General features: G+C 36.7%; 1 protein-coding gene across 1 annotated transcript in view; it reads right to left on the reverse strand.

Moving 5' to 3' along the window:
• The window catches only part of MROH9 (maestro heat like repeat family member 9), a 119,797-nt gene that overhangs the window by 61,550 nt on the left and 42,200 nt on the right, over positions 1–16,047 (reverse strand). The window contains exon 2 of the mRNA XM_024739842.1: positions 2,662–2,741. Within this exon, the coding sequence (XP_024595610.1) occupies positions 2,662–2,741 (80 nt within the window). The remainder of the gene's footprint in view (positions 1–2,661; positions 2,742–16,047) is intronic.

The raw sequence follows: 16,047 nt of genomic DNA on the forward strand, positions 1-16,047 counted from the left end.
AAAGGGGGCAAGAATATACAATGGAGAAAAGACAGTCTCTTCAATAAGTTGTCCTGGGAGAACTGGACAGCTCCATGTAAAAGAATGAAATTAGAACACTCCCTAACACCATACACAAAAATAAACTCAAAATGGATTAAAGGCCTAAATGGATACTATAAGCCTAAAAGGCTGGATACTATAAAACTCTTAGAGGAAAACATAGAAAACTCTTTGACATAAATCATAGCAAGATCTTTTTCAATATACCTCCTAGAGTAATGAAAATAAAAACAAAAATGAACAAATGGGACCTAATTAAACTTAGCTTTTCCACAGCAAAGGAAACCATAAACAAAATGAAAAGACAACCCTCATAATGGGAGAAAATATTTGCAAATGAAGCAACTGACATGGGATTAATCTCCAAAATATACAAACATCTCATGCAGCTCAATATCAGAAAAACAAACAACCCAATCAAAAAAATAGGCAGAAGATCTAAATAGACATCTCACCAAAGAAGGCATACAGATAGCTAAAAAGCACATGAAAAGCTGCTCAACATCACTAATTATTAGAGAAATGCAAATCAAAACTCCAATAAAGTATCACCTCACACCAATCAGAATGGCCATCATCAAAAAATCTAGAAACATTATCTGCTGGAGAGGGTGTGGGGAAAAGGGAACCCTCCTACACTGTTGGTAGGAATGTAAATTGATACAGCAACTATGGAGAACACTGTGGACGTTCCTTAAAAAACTAAAAATAGAGCTACCATATGATCCAGCAATCCCAATCCTGGGCATATATCTGGAGAAAAAACATGGTTCAAAAGGATATATGCACCCCAATGTTCATTGCAGCACTATTTAAAATAGCCAGGACATGGAAGCAACCTGAATGTCCATTGACAGATGAATGGATAAAGAAGGTGTGGTATGTATATGCAATGGAATATTACTCAGCCATAAAAAAGAATGAAATAATGCCATTTGCAGTGACATCAATGGACCTAGAGATTGTCATACTGAGTGAAGTAAGTCAGTCAAAGAGAGACAAATATCATGTGATATTGTTTACATGTGGAATCTAAAAATGTGTACAAATGAACTTATCTACAAAACAGAAATAGAGTTACAGATGTAGAGAACAAACTTATGGTTACCGGGGGGTAGGGGGGAAGGGATAAATTGGAAGATTGGGATTGACAGATACACACTACTATATATAAAACAGATAACTAATAAGGACCTACTTATAGCACAGGGAAATCTGCTCAATAATCTCTAGTGGCCTATATGGGAAAAGAATCTAAAAAAGAGTAGATATATGTATAACTGATTCACTTTACTGTACACCTGAAACTAACACAACATTGTAAATTGACTATACTCCAATAACAGCAACAACAAAAAGACAAGCAAAAGAGTAAGCAGAAACTAAATAATAATTAATAAAGACTAAACTAGTCAAAAAAATAAGTAAGCTATTATATGAGTTTAATAGTAACAAATAAAAGTTATTTATATTATTAAATTATACAAGTATATATGAAGGTATAACACATGTAAATCTTTATGTACCAAATTATACTTGGTTGAAATATGAAAAGCAAAATCTGTAACAAATTTTAAAGGATAAAGGAAAAACTGTTAGGTGGGGGATTCTTAGGACATTTAAGTAGACCAAAAAATTAAAATATGGAGAAGGGGATTCTAATCCAGGGACTGCCTTTCCATGAACCCTGTAAAATAATACAGTATGCCAAATTTTGTTTATATGGATCTATGTATACATGTATCTTCTAGGTGACTAGGCTTTGACAAAACACTTATTAATAAGTGCAGTTCTTCTGGAAAACAAGTTGACACAATCAAAAGCTCTAAGAAGGTTCATCTCATCTGCATTACTTTGGGTTCAGGGGAAGCAGATGCCAATACAGGATTAGAAGTACGAGAGATTTCCAAGAGAAGGAAGGAAGGAGGAATAGGGTAGGAAGAGTCTTGGACTGCAACAAGTTCCAAGGAGGGTTCAGCTTGGCTGATGGCAATCCCTCAAGCTGAAGTCACCCATTGGAGTTATTTGTCCTACCATTCTGGGTCATTGGTGAGATCAGCCTACAGGAAGTGACACCTCACAGACCGTGCTGGTGAATCTATACAGGCAGGGCTGGAGTTGTTGACCAATGAGGATTCCCCCACAGCAGGGCATTTTCATGGTTGCCTATCACCTAAATCAGGAACCTCACTTTCAGAATGGTATTTCAAGGAAGTAGTTCAGAGCAGATACAATCTTTTACGTACCAGGATGATTATCATAATGTTGGTAAAATATAATATAATTTAGAAAATGTCAAAATTTTGGAATATTCCATTGCCATTAAAATGAAAATATGATTTTACAGAGAAATTAAAAATTAAGACAAAGCAAAAGTGAAAAGTAGTATAGAAAATTGAATGTGCAACCTGCTTATGATTCTGCAGTAGTTAAATAATCTGCCTATTCCTGCAATACAGAATGATTTAAAAGAACATGAGAAAGAAAGAGCTAATAGTTGCTGAATTAGGGTGGTGGAATTTGGAGTAACTTTTTATTTCTCATATTTTTGATATGTATGTATTACATTTTTAAAAAGGTATTCAATCAGTGATATGAAAGCATTAAAACTTATTATACCTGGAGTTCATGGCCAGGATCATGGCTTGATTACTTAACAGGCCTGAGTATGCATCCCATAGGCTGGCAGCTGTTTGCGCCTGTAAGTACCAGGAGAGAGAAAAGAATCAATGATGACAGACCTGTGGGGCTCATAACATCATGTGTAATTCTGTCTTTTACAGAAACCAAAGGGACCAAATTGGACTTGAAATATAAGCCCAAGGGTTTATAGAAGTGATGAGACCAGACAAACTGTAATTTAAACCTATGCATGATATTAAATGCTGGCCTTTTACAGCCAACCACTGTGCTTATATAATTAGCATTTCCAGACAAAAATTTATTAGGAATGCTCTTTACCGGGTGCCCTCCTATACAACATTAAGTGCAATCTGCTCAGTGTGGAGTCTATCCATAAACATATCAGCAAGGTGATTTAAATCAGGCCTTACTGAAAAATGTCCAAACTCACACTACTATAGAATGGGAACCATGTACAGGTCAATGTATAGCTGTCTAATATAACTATTTAAATTTATAAATGATAATGAATGGGATTCCATTAAGAATCTCAACTTTTTTTTTTTTTTTTTGCGGTACGCGGGCCTCTCACTGTTGTGGCCTCTCCCATTGCGGAGCACAGGCTCTGGACGCGCAGGCTCCGGACGCACAGGCTCAGTGGCCATGGCCCACGGGCCCAGCCGCTCCGCAGCATGTGGGATCTTCCCGGACCGGGGCACAAACCCGTGTCCCCTGCATCGGCAGGCGGACTCTCAACCACTGTGTCACCAGGGAAGCCCAAGAATCTCCACTTCTTTATTCAAGAAGTTGGAGAACTGGAGAAGACCTAATAGAATAGCACCTCTTTTCTTCTGTGCATCCCACTCTTGTTCATGCAAGCCTCTGTTGCAATGTCACTTTCTTGTAGCAGGCCCATTAGTTCTGTTTATAGAAATTCTCAGCCTCTATTTCTGAAATAGCTCAAAGTTCTCTTTTAGGTACTGCTGTATAATAATGGTATTTCAAAGGGAATTTATTCCTCTAGTGCATGGCAAATGACTGCCCCTGAATACTTCGCACATTAAAAAAAAAGCCCTTCTCTGTTTGCTAAGTGCTGCTTTGCTGACTCCAGCATTGAGTGCCCTGTGGGATCTCTGTTTTGCCTCTGTGGAGTGTAAGAGCAATCTTGATGGATACAGCTATATGCCTGTCTATTAAGATCGTGTTGTGGACTGCGTGTTTGAATTTTGAGAAATTTCGATGTTGAAACCCTAACCCCCAGTATGATGATATTAGCAAGTGGGGCCTTTGGGAGGTGATTAGGTTTAGAGGAGGTCATGAGAGATAACTCCTATGATGGGATTAGAGCCTTTATAAGAAGAGACATAAGAGAGCTTGTTTGCAATTTCTGTCTCCACCATGTGAGGATGCAAGGAAAGGATGGCTGTCTGAAACCCAGGAAGAAGAATCTCACCAGATACTGAATCTATCATTCTTTGATCTTGGACTTCCCAGCATCCAGAACTGTGAGAAATAAATTTCTGTTGCTTAAGCCACCCATTCTATGGTTCCATGGTAAACCAGCCCAAACAGATGAGAGAGTCAGAGAAACTTCCTGATTGGGGATCTGAATTAAAAAATGGCATCTCCCCACTAGGGATAAGCATCCTGCCATGACCTTCCTGGGAGTCACCACACTGATCATTGTCTAACACCTCTTCTCTGGGCTGTGCTCAGACTGAGTGGTTCAGAGGACTTATTCTCCTTTCTCTAAAATATTTATATTCATATCTAGCATTGATTCCTAACAATGCCAAACATGATTTTACTTAATCTTGAGAGAATAATTCTTTGCTATGTTATTTATTAACATACTGCACATTATTATTACTTAGAGAGCATGGAATCTTCTATATGGCAGACAACTCTCACTGTAACATGGAAGAATAATGGTGATTGGTGTATTTTGGAAAGACATTTTTGTCCTTGTCACCACTTTCATCTAATTTAGCCAGAAATCTACTAGTTGTGTTTCTCTGGGCAGTGACTAACTGAACATTTTGTTTGATATAAGCAATGATCCTTTGGTAGTATTGTTTCAATGGGAACTTTTCTTATACAATATGTTCTAACTGGGCTTGAGTCCTTAGAAATTAATTTGTAACACTTTAAATTTAAAGCACTGATTCTCAACATTGGCAGTACATTAAGGGGTTAAAAAATATTGATTTTGATTCCTGGGCCACACCTCCAGAGATCTGGATTTAATGGTCTGTATTCAAGACCAGGCATCAACATTAAAAAAAAAAAAGCCTTCCAGAAAATTTTGATGTACAGCCAGAATTGAGAAGCCATTTTTAAGCCTGTAGCTTGCTTGTACAGTAATAATCGTCATTAGGTTGATCTCTAATAACATGGACCTCTGCTTCCCCTCTGTTAGCTAGGATCTCTCTTTTTCATGGAGCCAAATTTGTTACCACAAATCCATCACCAGTTTATTGTTCTGCCCATATTACTTTAGTGTCACATCTTTTGTTGATTCACTGATTTACAGCAATATCCCTTCCTTGTTATAAGCATGCTTTCACCTGTGCCATATATACTGCTAATGTTTATCTAATTCCAAAAGCCAGTGCACACATTGATAAGCAGTAAGGATTGTCTAACATGTACAGACTGATTCTCCAGTGGTGTCGGTATAGGGAGTTATAGGATTTAGCCAGGAATTTCACCTGCTTTTCCCAATTAGGCTTTTTGTTATTGTTTCAAATATATAACAGTGTTCCCAGAAATTCTTCAGTGCCTCCTCTGGGGAGATATGATTATCATTCTGGCTTTAACTTCTATTATATGGATAAGTTCTCTTTTATATCATTTTCAGTGACTCCTTAATCACTCTGGGTCTTCACTGGAAACCCGCAGTAACTGATAAAACGGTCACAATCCTGGGACTTCCCTGGTGGCGCAGTGGTTAAGTATCTGCCTACCAATGCAGGGGACACGGGTTTGAGCCCTCATCCAGGAAGATCCCACATGCCTCAGAGCAACTAAACCGTGCGTCACAACTACTGAGCCTGCGCTCTAGAGCCCACGAGCCACAGCTACTGAGCCCGCGTGCCACAACTATTGAAGCCCGTGCGCCTAGAGCCTGTGCTCCGCAACGAGAAGCCACTGCAATGAGAAGCCCGCGCACCGCAACTAAGAGTAGCCCCCACTCACCACAACTAGAGAAAGCCCGTGCACAGCCATGAAGACCCAACGCAGCCAAAAATAAATAAATAAATTTTTAAAAATGCTCACAATCCTGGAAATCTGTACTTTGTAATATATTTCATACTGGATTCTAGGGCCAGTCTGGTGGGCCTTAAGCTTCCATATTTATTATTTTGGCTTTGTTCTCTAAACTATCCATGTGCTTTTTATATATATCTTATATCATTGACATTTTTTGTTCAATATCGCTTGTCATTCTTGGCCAGAAGAATTGGAGTTGTGCCAACTTGACTAGTTTCTTAAATCTCAGATGTTTCAAATCACATATGGATAATGTGTGTTTTCTTATGCCACCTTAGCCAGGGAGAAAATGGTATTATCATAATAATCATTATTCTGAGGGAATTTGAATTCCCTCTGGTAATTCCCAAACTATCTTGGGAATGTTCAAAGGGAGCTATGGACTTGATCTTCTAGAATACTATGTGAGTCTGAACTTTTCCCTTAATCTTAGCTCGCTAGAATGTCTCCTTTCTCTGATAATAGCAAAATGTCAAAAGTTCAGAGAGATGGGGCATCTGAATTGAGGGCATGAATATCCAATGCCCTTACCTCTTAGGCTTTCTGTCTTGTGCTGGTGCCTTACTGAAGGTAGTGATTGCTGTTGCTGATGCTCTTGTGTCCCTACCAACACTGCCAAGGCCAGATACCGTGATAGGTGAAGGCTACACCCAGAATAAATTCACTGCCTACTCCCAAATCCAGTTAAATTATTTTCTACTACTGCAAAAAGCACCAGAACCAGTGTAACTACACTGTGCACTCTCAGTATTGTAGTTCTTAACAGATTTTACTTGTTCTTATATTCATTCCTTGCTTGACTTAAACTCTGGGGAAGATTGATGGGACAAATCCCTGAAAGAAAGTTACTGTGCTGTTATATTATGTAGAATTGCCCTACTCCTTTTTTTTTTTTTTTTCTAATTAATCATTCTCTTTAAACTAGTTTTGTGCCTCCACTGTCTTTCATTCAAAAGTTATTTTCCAGGGAGATGTGGGGCCCTCATCTCTGCATACTACTGGAAAGCCTACTTCACCAAATCTCCAGACATTTTAGGGTCTTAGCATCAACATATCTTGCCTCATGAGGGTACCCCAAATACACACTTCCCTCATCAAAAATCCTTTGCCATCCGTACAAATCCCCCCTCTCAACCAAAAATCTTGTTATGGAAAGATGAAGAACTAAATATAATATCTCTGCAAGATTGAATCCCCAGGATGCAAACATTTTCAGTTGATCATCAGATAGTTGTTTAGTGTCTACTATGTACTACTAGGTGCTGTGTTAAGCAGTGGGGTTAGAACAGGGGCAAGACAGATAATTTCTGCCAGTAATCTCATGGGAAAGCAAACTTGAAACACAGGAAATCAGTAAGTATTCAACAAAAGAGGATTTATAGGGATGATTAAGGGAAGCTAAACTAGCAGAGGGTATCAAGGAAAATTTGTTTTCTGAAGAAGTTTTAAGCTCAAACTTAGAGATTATGGGGGTCAGGAGAGCAGAGGAAGAGTTTTTCAGAGAAACACTATGGGTTAACGACTTGACTTGAGAAAGGGTTTGTTGCATTACAGACACCGTTCTCAACCCTCACTGAGCCTTAAAATCATTTGGATCCCTTCCAAAAATACAAATGCGTAGACTTCACCCCACACAAGTGAATCAAAATATCTGAAGGTGTGGCCCTAGCAACAGTATTTTTAAAAAAAATCTCCACACATAATCTTAATATGAAGCCAGGATTGAGAACCATTATATCAGAGGACGTGAAAGGAAACCACGTGGATGGTGCAAAGAGAGTAAGGACAGTGGAAAATCATGGGGCCAGAAAGGTTGAATCACAGCTGGTCCTTTTGTGAGCTCTTTTGTGAGTAATAAAGATTACTACTCATCTCTAAGGACCATGGGAGGCATTTAATAGAAGGAGGGACAAGATCACAGGGCTGCTTTGTAGAGATTTGATTGAATATGATAAAATTGTTGCCAAGAGAATGTTACCGAGGCGAGAGATTGTAACAGACTAGGATTAGAATACTGGCAGTGGAAAAAGAGAGATAAGTAGTGACTGGTAGCAATATCAAATGCTGCTTAAAGGTCACACAAGAAAAAGAAAATTATTATTTGGATTTGAGACATGAAAACCACTAGGGACCTAGATGGGAGTAGCTCAGTAGAGGGTTTCTGTAGATGCTCAGGCTGGCAGGTCATCATGCTGACTAATCAGCTCAGGTCTCACATTTGGATGTGAGGTCCTCAGTTATCTGCAGACACAAATGAACAAAGAGAAAGACTCTACTAGCCAAAGCTTACTTTTCCTTTTTACATGACCAAAGTCAACAAGTGAGACTGTCAAAAAGAAGTGAGATTGTATAATTGAGGCAAAACCATTTGTTTCCATTTCAGAACCATGTGTGCTGGGTACAATACTTGTCATTTTACTGATTCTGGTGTGACATATTAATACTCATTGAAACTTGATATTCTATGCCTAGAGACCTATACCTTTCTCTTTATCATTTTTCTCTGCTGGATTTCTGCCCCTTGTGCTTTCTTTACCCAAAACAGAGAAGCGAGCACTTCTGTTGAGTTGCATTATTATTGATGGCCACTAGAGTATAGAGATAACTCAAAATTTATAGCGTGACAGTAAAAGCAGAGAACCTCTACGAACACAGAGACCCAAACATCTCTCATTTCCTTAATGGGGAAGTTTTCCACTTTTTTTTCATTGGGAACAGCAAAGAGAGGAACTTTTTTAAAGCTTAGGTATACATGGACATCATAACCAGGTAGTATGTCCAGTATCACTGCCTAGTAATATCAACCTAGTAGTGTGTTGTTGTTTTTTTTTATTTTATTTTTAAATTGAAGTAAAATTGTGCCAATCTCTGCTGTACAAAAAAGTGACTCAGTTGTACACATATAGACATTCTTTTTTTAAATATTCTTTTACATTTATGGTTTATCACAGGGTATTGAATATAGTTCCCTGTGCTATATAGTAGAATCTTGTTGTTTATCCATCCTATATACAATAGTTTACATCTACTAATCCCAGGCTCCCAGTGCTTCCCTTTTCCACCCTCCCTCCCCTATGGCAACCTTGTGGAATCTAGAGTGTTGTTTTAAGTCCAAGTCTCAATGTGACTTCATTCAAAAACTTGTTGGTGACTGCCTACTTTGGTGCCTTATATTCATAAATATCCATTTCAATATCTGATAGAATTCTGCTGATAAAACTTACTGGTTTCTTTCCCTCTCATCTTTTTAATATAATTGTATAAACCCTCAGAACTAGTAATACCTGGTATTATTAGTATGTAAATATAATTTTAAAAACCCTGAGCAGAATAGGTGATGAAAATCATCATGTTCACATCAACTTCAGTGGTCCAAGAGGATGAGGATTCCTAGTTACTCTCTTCCTTTTCCAAGCCTACTTAAAACTCCTTTCTCTAATATATCCCTAATTTAGACCTGGATTAGACCTCTGAGTTAGGTCATAATGGATTATTGTAATAACATTAACATTCTTCACAACTCTTCTATGATATCCATTGAAGCCCAAAATTTTTATTCCTAATAATAAGGTTTAGCCAGCTGGTGATACAGACATTGTTTCCTAATCCCCACATTTTAGAAAGGCCTATGGAACAGGCCCTTATTTAGGAACAATTTCAAGTCAGCTTTACCCAGTCCATCTAGGACTTTAATTTGCCATCTGTTATGCCTTTTATTATCCACTTTGACAATATTAATGTTATCTATGGACACTAATAATTCTGGATAGGTCATATTAACAAACTGCTTCTCTATTCAGTATCGAAAGGTTCCCCTTTAAATGAATAGATCTCTAATGGGCAGAAAAAGTCTTTATTTTTATCCTCATTAGTCAATGTTATCTGGTTGTTGGAAGTGATAACACTGACTTAGTAAGTCTAACCCACAGAGAACCACAAACATTTCAGTAGGTAGTCTAGTGACCCCTGAAGGCAAAAGAGAGAGTATTAGCTCAGTGATTATGTTAATATGCACACATTAAAAAAACTTCCACATTTCTTTTTACTATTATTATTGGGTAGACATTTAACAATAGCAGTTAGAATGAACCACAAAAGTACATTTTAATTAAATGAATACCTAAGGCATTAATCTCTCCTCAAACCATCCTTCTAGAGCATTATTTAAACTGTCTTGTCAGTGAACATTCTGATGTGCCAGATCACTAATACACACACAACAATCCATCCACAAGGAGAAACTCTTTGGTCCTGAGTTGATTCTTCAGTATGTTTTCATGTGTCTCAGATCAAAGCCATGAGATCTTGGGATTTCTTAAAATGTCACAATACAATGCCTAACTAATAGTAATCTCAGAAGGAAAGAATGAAGAAAACACAAGGAAGAAAATTTTCCAATAAATAATGCAAGATCTTCTCAAAGATAAATGGCTGGAATCTTTAGACTGAAACATGAGTAAGTGCTTAACATATTTGAATAAAAAGTACACCTAAAACTATTTTTATGAAATTTCAGTCTAGCCAAGATGAAGAAAAATCTTAAAGGCTTCCAGAAAGAGAAAACAGGTGACAAAAGCTAGAGAATCAGATCATTGTCAGATTCTTCATTGGTTATACTGGATACCAGAAAAAATGTAAGTTATGCCTCAGATTTTATTTTTTAGAGAAAATGATCTGCAACCTAGGGAAATGGCTGGAATCATAATTGATGATAGCTGTTCTTATGGTGGTATTTTAAAAAGCTCATCTATATTGCATCATTTTTAAAAATGGAAACATAGTACTTTTGTAAAACTAAAAAAGCATTTAAAATTGATCATATATCCACTTCAGAAACAAAAAATCTCTAAGTTCCCAGAGACAGAAATTGTGCAGGTCACATTCTGCTGCAATAATGGTATGAGATTATATGTTAAAAATAAAAGAATGGAATAATGGATATCTATATGCAAAAAGATGAATTCATATTCCTACCTCACACCTACACAGAAATCACTCAAAATAGATAATAAATCTAAAAGCTAAAACTATAAATCCTTTAGAAGAAAACATAGGAAAAAATCTTTGTCACTTTTGGTTTAGGCAAAATTTCCTTAGGTATAGTCCCCAAAGCACAGTCAAAAGAAAAAAAAGATAAATTGGACTTGATCAATACTAAAACTTTTTGCTCTTCAAAAGACACAATTAAGGAAAGGAAAAAAAAATCAATGTACTGGGAGAAAATATTGGCAAATCATATATTCTACACTCAATAACTGTAAATCTATAAAATACACCTAGATAAATGATTAAGAAATATTTAAGGTATACATGAAGAAAAAACTTTAGTGAAGATTCAAGTAAGTGAGAGAAAAAAACATGTTCCTGATGACAAGACAATAATTTAAATAAATTCTCCATAAACTAATCTATAAATTTATACAATTCTAATCAAATGCCAAAAGAAATTCTGGGAGAAATTTCACAAGCACAGTCCGAAATTCTTCTGAAAGTGTAAATGAGTAAAATTAGCCAATACATTTTTTTCTTTTCATTTTGAATTTTATTTTATTTTTACACAGCACGTTCTTATTAGTTATCTATTTTATACATATTAGTGTATATATGTCAATCCCAATCTCCCAATTCATATGTTTGTTCTCTACATCTGTGTCTCTATTTCTGCCTTGCAAACCGGTTCATCTGTACCATTTTTCTAGATTCCTAGATTTCTAGATTAACGCATTAACATATGCGTTAATATACAATATTTGTTTTTCTTTTTCTGACTTCACACTGTATGACAGTCTCTAGGTCCATCCACATCTCTACAAATGACCCAATTTCGTTCCTTTTTATGGCTAATATTCCATTGTATATATGCACCACATCTTCTTTATCCATTCATCTGTTGATGGGCATTTAGGTTGCTTCCATGACCTTAGCCAAGACATTTTTGAAAAAGAGGAATAACTCTTTTTCACCAAATTAGATGCAGAAAGAGTTTGTGTTATATAGCCGAGCTATCTATAATAGTTTAAAAGTGTGACAGTTTCTTTATTGCTGTGATTTGGTAAGATAACATTGACTATTCTGGCTGAAACCAAAAGATTCTGCTGAAGCTGCTGCTGCCACCTGTCAAAGGCATTGGTAATATTGCTAGTGCTTGCTGATGGAGTCCCATGACTGCTGATACCCATTATCAAGTTAACTGGCTTATTTCACTTAGCATAATACCCTCCAGGTCTATCAATGTTGTTGCAAATGGCAAGATTTCATTCTTTTTTAGGACTAATATTCCATTGTATATATGTACCACATATTCTTTATCCATTTATTTGTGAGTGGACAATTAGGTTGCTCACATATCTTGACTACTGTAAATAATGCTGCAATAAACATGGGGGACATATATATTTTCAAATTAGTGTTTTTGTTTTCTTCAAATAAATACAAAGGATTTGAGTTGCTGGGTCGTACTAATATAATATTGTAATTCAACTATATTTCAATTTAAAAAGATAGAGAAAACTAGGATTGCACAAAAGATGCTCTCACTTCATAGCAAAAGCCACAGGTGACCTCATTCCCTCTCAACATTTTAGCTACTCATTGTTTCTCTCTTTTTTACAGCAGCCCAATCTTTCTGGGACTCAGAAGCTGGGACTGTGCTATTGCGAGATTCTTCCCCCTCTTCTACCAGCCTATTGTCCTTGAATCACACTATGCACCTTGATAATATCTTCACACAAGATATGTTCTTCCCTTGCAGGCTCTTCATTCCTGGTAGTTCTGTCTCATCTGGAGTGGTCCAGACATACCCGAATTCTAGCAAGAATTCAATTTAGGCTCAAATTGTGACCTCTACATGAAACGAGTTTGCTTTTTGTCCCATGAACCATTTGACCATCTCCTTTCTATTGACAACTATATGCAGCCTAAGTCTATGTCATTCTCTTGAATATAATTTGGTTTTTGGATTTGATCTTGTCCATAGCTAAGTGAAATATAAACCCTGATTCTGAAAAACAAATTAAGAACTGAAATTGTAGTGCAGTTTTAACCTTCTTAGGACCATATTCTTACTTTACAGGCTTAGCAGCTGTCTTACTGATTCCTGCTATGCCTCCAGAGATAAATTGGTGTCTAATAAACTTGTTTCTATAATATAAATGGCATAAATTAGCTCTTTATGTTTTCTAGATTTTCTGTTCACTTCATATTGTCAGTAAAACTCTTCATCACTCTATTGGCAATGACTGTGTTTAGACTACTCTATTTCTCTAACAGTGTATATATTTCACTAGGTCAAAACAAAGTATATTTATTGCTCACTGATGGCAAATATCCACTTTGCAATCCCTACTAGGAACGAAACAAAATAAAACAAAAAAGAGTTTCAAATTCACACAGTAAGATACTTTGCTCTCTATTAACTTACTTTATTAATTAAAATCCCTCTTCCCCAGAGAAATAAAAGGGATTGGGGGTGGCTTAGAGGCAAAGACAAAAATCCAATGATATAAAATTAAAATAAAGATAAAAATTAAGATAAAATTGATGATTTGAGGATGAGGGACATTCACAGACATACATAGTAAACAGCACCTTTACAAGAGCAAGAGATGGATTTCAAATTTAGATACAAATGCATAGATTGATCCAGTGACAAAACTTAGATTATCTATAGAAACATCTTTTTGAATAAACTTTTAAAGCATTATACCCATTTTGTTTAAACATTTTAAAAAATAATGCACAGCTCTGGAACGAAAAACCACATTCACAGAAAGATAGACAAGATGAAAAGGCAGAGGGCTATGTACCAGATGAAGGAACAAGATAAAACACCAGAAAAACAACTAAATAAAGTGGAGATAGGCAAACTTCCAGAAAAGCAATTCAGAATAATGATAGTGAAGATGATCCAGGACCTCGGAAAAAGAATGGAGGCAAAGATTGAGAAGATGCAAGAAATATTTAACAAAGACCTAGAAGAATTAAAGAACAAACAAACAGAGATGAACAATATATTAACTGAACTGAAAGCTACACTAGAAGGAATAAGTAGCAGAATAACTGAGACAGAAGAACGGATAAGTCAACTGGAAGACAGAATGGTGGAATTCACTGCTGTGGGACAGAATAAAGAAAAAAGAATGAAAAGAAATGAAGACAGGGGCTTCCCTGATGGAGCAGTGGTTGGGAGCCTGCCTGCTGATGCAGGGGACACGGGTTCGTGCCCCGGTCTGGGAGGATCTCACGTGCCGTGGGGCGGCTGGGCCCGTGAGCCATGGCCACTGAGCCTGGGCGTCCAGAGCCTGTGCTCCACAATGGGAGAGGCCGTGACAGTGAGAGGCCCGCGTACTGCAAAAAAAAAAAAGAAAAAACGAGGACAGCCCAAGAGACCTCTGGAACAACATTAAACGCAACAACATTCACATTATAGGGTTCCCAAAAGCAGAAGAGAGAAAGAACCTGAGAAAATATTTGAGAGATTATAGTCGAAAAATTCCCTAACATGGGAAAGGAAATAGCCACCCAAGTCCAGGAAGTTCAGCGAGTCCCATACGGGATAAATCCAAGGAGAACCATGCCGAGACACATAGTAATCAAATTGGTAAAAATTAAAGACAAAGAAAAATTATTGGAAGCAGCAAGGGAAAAACGAACAAATAACATACAAGGGAACTCCCATAAGGTTAACAGATGATTTCTCAGCAGAAACTCTACAAGCCAGAAGGGAGTGGCATGATATACTTAAAGTGATGAAAGGGAAGAAACTACAACCAAGATTACCCTACCCAGCAAGGATCTCATTCAGATTCGATGGGGAAATCAAAAGCTTTATGGTCAAACAAAAGCTAAGAGAATTCAGCACCACCAAACCAGCTCTACAACAAATGCTAAAGGAACTTCTCTAAGTGGGAAACACAAGGGAAGAAAAGGACCTACAAAAACAAACCCAAAAAAATTAAGAAAATGGTCAAAGGAACATACGTATCGATAATTACCTGAAACGTGAATGTATTAAAAGCTCCAACCAAAAGACACAGGCTTGCTGAATGGATACAAAAACAAGACCTATATATATGCTGTCTTCAAGAGACCCACTTCAGACCTAGGGACACATACAGACTGAAAGTGAGGGGATGGAAAAAGATATTCCATGCAAATGGAAATCAAAAGAAAGCTGGAGTAGCAATATTCATATCAGACAAAATAGACTTTAAAATAAGGAATGTTATAAGAGACAAAGAAGGACACTACATAATGATCAAGGGATCAATGCAAAAAGAAGATATAACGATTATAAATATATATGCACCCAACATAGGAGCACCTCAATACATAAGGCAACTGCTAACAGCTGTAAAAGAGGAAATCGACAGTAATACAATAATAGTGAGGGAAGTTAACACCTCACTTACACCAATGGAGAGATCATCCAAAATGAAAATAAATAAGGAAACAGAAGCTTTAAATGACACAATAGACCAGATAGATTTAATTGATATTTATAGGACATTCCATCTAAAAACAGCAGATTACACTTGCTTCTCAAGTGCGCACGGAGTATTCTCCAGGCTGGATCACATCTTGGGTCACAAATCAAGCCTCAGTAAATTTAAGAAAATTGAAATTATATCAAGCATCTTTTCTGACCACAACACTATGAGATTAGAAATGAATTACAGGGGAAAAATGTAAAAAATACAAACACATGGAGGCTAAACACTACATTACTAAATAACCAAGAGATCACTGAAGAAATCAAAAGAAAATCAAAAAATACCTAGAGACAATTGAAAAATGACAGTCAAAAACCTATGGGATGCAGTAAAAGCAGTTCTAAGAGGGAAGTTTATAGCTATACAAGCCTACCTCAAGAAACAAGAAAAATCTCACATAAATAATCTAACCTGACACCTAAAGGAATTAGAGAAAGAAGAACAAACAAAACCCAAAGTTAGCAGAAAGAAAGAAATCATAAAGATCAGAGCAGAAATAAATGAAATAGAAACAAAGAAAACATTAGCAAAGATCAATAAAACTAAAAGCTGGTTCTTTGAGAAGATAAACAAAATTGATAAACCATTAGGCAGACTCATCAAGAAAAAGAGGGAGAGG

The sequence above is a fragment of the Neophocaena asiaeorientalis genome, unplaced genomic scaffold, assembly GCF_003031525.2.
Source record: "Neophocaena asiaeorientalis asiaeorientalis breed wild unplaced genomic scaffold, Neophocaena_asiaeorientalis_V1.1 scaffold589, whole genome shotgun sequence".
Lineage (NCBI taxonomy): Eukaryota > Metazoa > Chordata > Mammalia > Artiodactyla > Phocoenidae > Neophocaena > Neophocaena asiaeorientalis.